General features: G+C 41.2%; 1 protein-coding gene across 1 annotated transcript; it reads left to right on the forward strand.

Moving 5' to 3' along the window:
* The first annotated feature begins 309 nt into the window (after window positions 1-309).
* foxq2 (forkhead box Q2) lies at window positions 310-2,537 on the forward strand. Its single transcript, XM_079640678.1, has 2 exons — window positions 310-1,138; window positions 1,767-2,537. The coding sequence occupies exons 1-2, from the start codon at window positions 641-643 to the stop codon at window positions 2,139-2,141; spliced, it is 873 nt and encodes a 290-aa protein (XP_079496804.1). The 5' UTR covers window positions 310-640; the 3' UTR covers window positions 2,142-2,537.
* Window positions 2,538-9,124: the final 6,587 nt, after the last annotated feature.

Below are 9,124 nucleotides of genomic sequence, written 5' to 3' on the forward strand. Positions count from 1 at the left end.
TTGCCCCCAATTAGACAAAACAGCTTTAGCAGGATAACATAGGTGTCTGAAAGGCTTTTTAATGTACGGCACCCATCCTCTGCACACCATGTCTTACTAAATCTTAAAGTGTTTAATCCCCCGTAATTACTCAGATTTGGTTAGGTTAATAAAAATAATCCGCCTCATTTAAGACCCCCCACATGGACCTCCTGTGTGCCTTCTTTACCCATTTCTGTGAGGGATACATTCACAGTCATATAAATAGGGGCATTTCACAACCGTGAAGCACAACTCTTCGAATCAAGAGCGAAAAGGCTGTTGCATATTGGTTTTGATTGTCAGGTTCATCATAGAGGCCAACATTTTGTATTAAAATGTGTTGCTAACCAATGTGGCCGTGTTAATACTAATTGACTGACGTCATTTCCACAAGTTGAGATTGTAAGCGCATCAAGCTTAACAACAGTTGAGAGGCTCATCTTTATCTGTGATCCTGTCAACAGTAGGACTTCCACGAAAGAAGCGAATGGAATCAAGGCGGTTAGTTTATAAACGGTACAGCATTTTGAAAATAGCCATGCTGTGAAACTTTTGGAAAGAGAGACTTTTCATTTATCACTTGATACTTGTCCAGCTTGGAGCCAACACAACGTCTGTAATGAGTCTAAGATACCTGAATTCAGAGATGACAATGGAGGACAGAAGCAGCCGCGCCAGCGGCAGAGAGAGGTTAGGGCTGAGCTTCACGATCGATTACCTTCTGTTCAATAAAGGAGTCAAAGGTTCCAAAGAAGAAGCGACAGGAAGTCGTACAGCAGAGCAGACAGCGAACAACATGCTAAATCATCAGATTCCTAAACCCGGAGAGGTGGGGATTCGCTCTGAGATACAGGAGAAGCGGCTACAAAGGTCAGAGACTGAAGAAAGGAAAGTCAAAGAAGAAGAGGAAGGGGATGAAGAGCAACAAGAGAAAAGGGAGGGGGAAGTGACGACCACCACCTCGACTGATATCAGTCCAGAAAAGTCTGAGGACAAACCCAACCAGTCGTACATCGCACTTATATCCAAGGCAATCCTGGCGTCAGACCAGAAGAAACTGCTGCTCTGTGACATCTACCAGTGGATCATGGACCACTACCCTTACTTCAAGACTAAGGTATGTTAACGTCAATTCTCCTGTGATAATCTATTTACTCTGCAGGCATAGATGACACTGAAATAACAAGATAGTTGATGTTAAAGCTACATTACAGGGATCGTTGTTTGTGGGCACATTCTAAAATAATTTTGCTAGGACTATTTGTTAGTCGACCACGAAACAGATAACGAGAACCGGTGTTAAGCGTGTTTCATTCAGTCGCCGAATAACAACATGGCAGCCATTTTCCAAAGTAAAGCAACCTATTTGGCACGCGTAATCTGTCTGCCTGGTTAGGCAATTAGGTGCTCTCTGTGTCACTAGATTCACAAATAAAGTAATCCTGTTGCTAGGTTGCAAACCGCTTCTGCGTTTGCCAGGTCCAACAACAGATTGCATGTAGGCTATTGGATTAAAGTTGTTTAGTGGTTTGACGTGCTAAAAAGGTAACTGAAGGTGTGATGTGACTTGATGCGATCATATACGGGCTTGACACGCCATGGCACATCCTTCCAGCAACAGGAACTGTGGCCTCCTGAGTAGGATTACTCACTTAATGCACTTAATTTAAATTGGGGACACCTATTGTTTTAACTCTTCTGGTTTGGTTATTGGCCTAAGTATATTTATTTTCACACTCCAACAGGATAAAAACTGGAGGAACAGTGTGCGTCACAACTTGTCGCTGAACGATTGCTTCATCAAAGCCGGACGCAGTGACAACGGTAAAGGCCACTTCTGGGCGATTCACCCCACAAACTACCAGAACTTTTCTAAGGGGGACTACCACTGCAGAAGGGCACGGCGGAGGGTGCGCAGGGTGGTGGGACAGCTTTCCTTTTCCTCCCTGAGCTTGCCCTACCACCCCGCCTTCACCCGGCCCCACAGGACGACCTGTTGGTGCTGCCCTCAAACCGAGACCCTCCCTCTGTCCTGCTTGGCCCCCAGACTCTACTGGCCGTGGTCCAGTCTGCAGCCACAGGGGGGCTTCAACCCGGGCCTGCATGCCTTTGTACCCTAATGTGAATAGAGTACTGAAATATAGTTATATTTGATAACATTTTTGTCATTAGGTGATGTTGAAATGGTGATGTGGACAATGTTGCATTATATTTAACAATAAGTGACTCTTTAGGAAGTTCAATGATAAAAATGTATGACTCTTATGCACTTGCTGCACCTTTTTTCATTTGTATTCTAAGTGTTTTTAGACACAGAATGTTTTGGTAAAATCTCATTAAATCATATTGAATTTACACCTGTGTGTGTGTGTGTGTGTGTGTTTGTGTGTGTGTGTGTGTGTGTGTGTGTGTGTGTGTGTGTGTGTGTGTGTGTGTGTGTGTGTGTGTGTGTGTGTGTGTGTGTGTGTGTGTGTGTGTGTGTGTGTGTGTGTGTGTGTGTGTGTGTGTGTGTGTGTGTGTGTGTGTGTGTGTGTGTGTGTGTGTGTACTTGCAGTGCAGATACCACTAAAAGTGATCCCAATGCTAAAATACCACCCGGTGTTAGATGCTAATTACTCAAAGCTGTCGGGATGCAAAATCTTTTGCCTTAAGAGACTAAAATCGGGCTTTCCAAAGCCGATTCCCAAGGATATGAGGCCAGATAATCTGAGCAATCCGAAATAGTTTCAAGAAATAGGAAGCTTATCACACAGTGTAATCCATAACTGCGGCTGCAGAGAGAGAAGCACCACGGGAGGTCAGGGGATGAAGGAAGCAGAGGAAAGGGACGGCGGCAGGGAGAGGAGGGGGCGCTGATTTATTGGACAGAGGTGGGAGGGTTTTTTTAGGGTCTCTAAACTAGTCGGGGTAGAAACATGAAGCAAGTGAAACAATGACAGACATTCTGCAGTTACAATTACAATTTAAAGGGTCTGTTAAGCAGGAACAGTGCAGTTATAAAGTGACTCCAAAATACTGCCATATTAAGAATGAAGTCAATTTCCACCTGTCCGAATCACACATCAATAGTGAAATTCCTCTCTGACTTGCAAAGGTTGGCATTTACATCCACAGTGCTCCAGCCTAAGAGGATTAGGTCATACATTGACTTTTCTGAAGTTTGTTTGTCTCGGCTCATGTGGGCTTCTTATTTGCAAATTATTGAATATTTGAATAAGGCGATATTTGACATGAAATTAGATTCTAAACCCACAAACAATATGTCAGAAGGATAAAGCTTAAGAGAGGGGGAGAGAGAGAGGGAGGGAGGGAGTTATTCATGTTTTTTTTTCAGGCGATGCTCATTAGAACAATGACAGATCCATCTAATTAAATGTTGTCTACCAAATCTTCAATGTCAGCAGCTAATTGGAGACCTAATTTGCTTAATTCCCATGAATTGCACTGTGCATCAAATCCTCTTCAATTCACCAGCTTTAAGGCTTTAATTTGGTTGCATATGCTTGGTGTACACACACACACACACACACACACACACACACACACACACACACACATACACACACACACACACACACACACACACACACACACACACACACACACACACACACACACACACACACACACACACACACACACACACAGACCCACAAATCGAAATAACAAAACAAGTGTATATTGTTTTGAATTATGTACTTTTTTGTGCTTTTGTGTCTACATTTGAAATAATTTGTTAAAAATTGAATTGTTTTTCCTGTTAGAGATCTTAAAAACACAATTTATGTTTGACAAACTAACACAACATTATAATTAATTACATTTCTACGAAAATGAGATTGAGGTCACAAGCTGTGTTTGTGTTTGTGTGTGTGTGTGTGTGTGTGTGTGTGTGTGTGTGTGTGTGTGTGTGTGTGTGTGTGTGTGTGTGTGTGTGTGTGTGTGTGTGTGTGTGTGTGTGTGTGTGTTCATATGTGCATGTCATTTGCTAATCTAATGGGATGGGCGGCAGGGTGCAGGGGGGCCGTAGATTAAGGCACAAAGATTTGTTCCTGATTAGCAGAGAGTGAGGTAAGAAGATCAGTCCTGCTGAGATGGCGATGAAACATTATGGCTGTGTTTTAATCCAACACATTTACAGCAGCATTCCAAAGCTGACTCCCGTTAGCTTACATGTATCTCATTGATTTGACTATAGACTACAGCAGTAAAAACATAGGATAAAACATGAAAAGGTAGATAGATCAAAGAGATACACAGCAACAACAAAAAAGGTGTTTTTTCAGCTGGTGGCTCGGTTTGTGTGAAATATGTTTAGTTAGCCGCATGTTTGAAATGATTCAAACACACTCATATTAAACAAATGTAATTAACTGAATAAGGAGTCTGTCTGTTTTTGTCTTTTTTTAAATTGATGAAATTAACTCAGTGACACTGTTGGTTACACTGACACATTGTAGTTGGAATAACATAAAAGAGTTGGATTTTATTTATAGTCTTAATGCTCAAAAATGACCAGGCTGAATTAATTCGATATATACACAAACGGGAGTTATTATTTAAAGAAAAAAATGTAATGGTCACAGTTTTTCATCTGAGGTACAGCCTAATATTAAATTAATTGGTTTGAATGTCTCGCAGCACACTTTTATCAAAACACACTGCTAGAAAGTTAGAGCTGTAGTGCATTAAAACTACGAATGGTAATAAATCATCCCCACCAATAATGTCTTATTTGCAACTCTACAACTGTTTTACAAATAGTTCTGCAGTGCAACTGGTCAGGCACTAATGAACCTCTATAACATCTTTCATTTTAATGTAGTTTTATTGCTGCTGTAAAGGCGATTTTAGGTAGACTATACGTTGTAAAAAACATATGTCTGTACTGTATTTAGTAGACAAGCATATTAATATCTGTATTTTGTAAAATTGCATATAATTAAGAATAATAAAAAGGCCTGATGTCAGTTGAAAAAAACATAGACAGAGAAAAACATAGCCCAGGATAGAGAGGAAATTAGATAATTCAAGTTAAATAAGAATTCTTTTTTAAGTAGACGGTACAAAGTTATGAATGGATATAACAACGTGATTGACAAATTAAATCTGTAAAACTACTGTTCGTTCGACCTCCTTTTAGTAAGATTTTATTTTGATGTTTAGTGCTGCAACTGAACGTGAAAAACTCTCAATAGGCCCAAAGCCTGGAGCAGTCCAAATTGCTAAGTCTATTAGAAAGCATGATTGCACAGAAGTAAATGTAGTATTTAAGGCTTAGGAAGCGCTATAGTTGAAAAAAACAGCTGCTATTTTCTGGTTGTGTCCCACCATGAACAATAGCCCGGCGTTACCTCGGCTTCAAAGGCTCCATAATAGTCAATCGATCAGAATGCGAGGCGCTATTCTGCAGATTACTGTTAACAATAATTTGCCTCCTAGTGCACCGTTGCCATCTTTGAAGCAATGTTTTATTGCCTTTTTTTTTTCATCTGCATCTGTCATCCCCGAGGTCCGCTGTTTGATCTCTCCCCACCAGAGTGTGCCTCCCCCGGGTCGCGTTGACCTGTTGATTGGCAGCTGCGATCAGACATATGGTGGGACGAGGCATCGACCGCAGCTCCCCGGAGACAAAAGCAGACTAGTGGGGTTCTTCCCCCCTCTTTCCCCGCGCCGAGGAGCCGAGGAGCCGGGCAAGCAGCACCGAGGGAGAGAACTCATCCAGCCGCTAGATGGCGCAAGGTGCAAGCAAATACACCCATCACCATTTCCACCATTTAATGTGAGTAGAAGGTCTTTAGTTTTTCTTTTAACGCATAGACAGTTGAAATCAAGACATCAAGGCTGCATTATTTATCAGGAATTTATTCGAATTTTAGTCTACCCAAATGTTTTTATGCTTTGACATAAAGATATTTCTTCTTCTTGTCCCTGTGAAGTGACACTTTGACCCCTATAATTGGGCTGAATGGTAGGGTGGTGCAGTTATATAAGCAGATCAAATATGGCCACTGATGTAGCAAGCCAATAAAACAAAGGGGATGTGTAGAAGTTGTTTTCTATTTTTCTTTAAAGCATAGTCAGTTATTGAAATTAAGATAGGCTGCCTTATTTACCCTTAATTTAGGCGAGCTAGAGTACCCAAACGTTATTATTCATTAACATACAGATGTTTCTTCTTCTAGTGACACTTTGACCCCTATAAATAAGATATAGGCTATAGTATTTATTATTTACAATTAACATAGGCATATTTTAGACTAACCAACTTCTATATTTCATTAACATAAACACAGTGGTGGAAAGTAACTAAGTACATTTACTCATGTATCGTAATGAAGTACTCTAATATTTGTACTTGAGTATTTCCAGTTAATGCTAATTTATTCTTATCTAAATCTAAACACACAAAGTTACTTTGTACATATAAAAACATGACATGCTAATACGGCATAATGCAGTACTGTACTACTAATCTACACAATATTTCAAGTATACATTTGTTCAACATTGACTACAATACTACAATTCTTTTAAAAGCAGGATAATATGATAACCATGATAATTTAATTCTGTGAAAATACAAATTCTTCATAATGAGTACTTTTACTCAGTACATTTAGCTGATGATACATCTGTACTTTATATTATCCTGAAATGGCCATTGTGCAGAATGAGTAATTTTACTTTCTGTACTTCAAGTATATTTTGATGCATATACTTTTGTACTTTACAAAATACAAAATTGAAATCAGGAATGTTAATTGTACTGGAGTCATTTTAGACTTTACTTAAGTAAATGATGGAGTACTTCTTCCGATACTCCATAAACATTTCCAAGAAGATGTTTTTCTCAGTCCCTTTGATATATATAATCGAGCCGAATGGCAGATAAAATATGGCCACTGATGTAACGTGCCTTATGATTAATGTGGACGTGGCAAACCCGTATGTTCGCTCAGTGTTCATGCCAGGCTTTTTAACATGCTGACCAGCTGTTTGTTGCAAACCAGCAGGGACTAGCCGGACTTCCAGTGAAACACACAGATGTGCTGCTCAACCTGGTGTGTGTGTGTGTGTGTGTGTGTGTGTGTGTGTGTGTGTGTGTGTGTGTGTGTGTGTGTGTGTGTGTGTGTGTGTGTGTGTGTGTGTGTGTGTGTGTGTGTGTGTGTGTTTGTGTTTTACGGTGCATGATTTTAGCATGCAGAATGCAAAACACCCCCATCTCTCCTCTTGTAGAGAACGCAGTGTTTCCATGGTGATGCATCCCTGGTCAGGGTCTTGCAGTGACCGCACTGACCCTGGATGGCGACCTCTGACCTTTAGGCCATGGCCAGGGTCAAGAGGTCAGAGATGGCCGGAGGGCAACAAGAGCACTTCTATGATTGGCACTCTGACATCCTGGCTGCCTCCTTTCATCTCAGTGCTCACCTCTCTCCCAGTTAGCACCTCTCGTTTGCATATTTTAAAGAGTGGACACCCTCGGCTGCAAGAGGGTCGTCCCTCTGTTTAACATATTAGCAGGTAGCTTGTATTATGCCCACGGCAATGCTCAATATCATTTGCATTCAATGCTGCTATATGCTCTAGGTGCGTCCATCACAGCTTTAGTTTAAATTGTGTTGAGAAAATGCAATTTCCAGAATGCTAATATCCCACATTATGATGGTTATGATAGAAGTAATGACCATCAGAATTCCCATGCCCCGTGTAATCCACTGTATGTGAGGATATTTATAGTTCTTCATGTTATAGTGTGTGTGTGTGTGTGTGTGTGTGTGTGTGTGTGTGTGTGTGTGTGTGTGTGTGTGTGTGTGTGTGTGTGTGTGTGTGTGTGTGTGTGTGTGTGTGTGTGTGTGTGTGTGTGTGTGTGTGTGTGTGTGTGTGTGTTCATTTCGAGGGGGGGAAGGGCAATGCACCACACCGTGGTTCTTCTCGTGGGGAATAATTACAGAATCGTGGGTACTAAAAGTCATGTGACCCTCGCCTTCTGCTCCCAAATAATTTATCCCCCCGGCTGATAGCTCGTCAATATCAATTTATTAATTTAACAGTTCTGGACTGATAAAAGGCAGTGCACACTGTTAGCTTGCTGAAATGGGGAATAAGGATGAATTTTACAGTGCAGTGGTGTGAGGGGAGAGACTGGAGGAGAAAGTGAGGAAGAGAAACGGCACAGTGGTGATCAATGGCAGCACAGAGGAGAGAGATGCATATTCGCAGTGAAGAAATGGGCCACCATCGCTCATATCCCTTGGCTATTGAATGAAAGTTATGAAAATTAATATACTTATTATCACCATGTTAAAAATCAAGATTGAAGACAGCACGCTCGTTGTATTGATATTCAAACGTCTCCGATAAATTGATCAGCACCACCCAGTTTTTCACTAACCTTTTCAGGGTGATCCAAGAGGAGAAAAAAAAATGTGTTGCAAAAAGGGCTTTTAAAGATTGTAATTAGTGACACGAAGGAAACCCTTTTGTCTTGGTAAGAGATGTTATCTAAGATGACCGTTCTCTTGAAGATGCCCCCGACAAAACACATAAATGCTACCTCTTACATGTGACCCCTCTTGACCTCCCAGCACTTCCTTTGCATCCTGATTTTTTAAAAAGGGTAATGAATATACATCTGGCATAAAGAAGAACACATATATCATCTAGTGTCCACCACAAAACAGTCAACCTGGAACCTAACGTATTCCCAGAGCCATTACATAATATCCCCGAAGGAGGCTAAAAGGTATTTTAACAAGACCCACTGCTCTATGACCTTTGACCTCTTCTCAGTTGACCCCGAGCTTCTGACCCCACTTACAATAGCCAGTGACAGTGCTGGACACACAGGTCCTGCACACTTCCTGGTGCGAGAAAACAAAAGAGGCAGGTTCATTTACAAATTGATGCATGTGAGGATTCAGCGTTTTCTGTCGGGGGCTGACAGCTTTGTTCAACTTGTGGATCCATCACCCTATCTGTGATTTCCCCCCCCTCCCTTTATCCGTACAGGAACATCGGGAAAAGAAACAACCACTAAAATCTGCTCACATCTTGTTGTTCTGTGTGTCGGTGCATTATATAATCCTTTCTTCTCAGCAGG

Source organism: Notothenia rossii (genome assembly GCF_949606895.1).
Source record: "Notothenia rossii genome assembly, chromosome: 1".
Classification (NCBI taxonomy): Eukaryota; Metazoa; Chordata; class Actinopteri; order Perciformes; family Nototheniidae; genus Notothenia; species Notothenia rossii.

Bases quoted from the DNA above. Each gene is read 5' to 3' on its own strand.
- foxq2 (XM_079640678.1), top strand. From the start codon at position 641: ATGAGTCTAAGATACCTGAATTCAGAGATGACAATGGAGGACAGAAGC. The intron at 1,139-1,766 runs GTATGTTAACGT...ACACTCCAACAG, and splicing joins ACCCTTACTTCAAGACTAAG to GATAAAAACTGGAGGAACAG.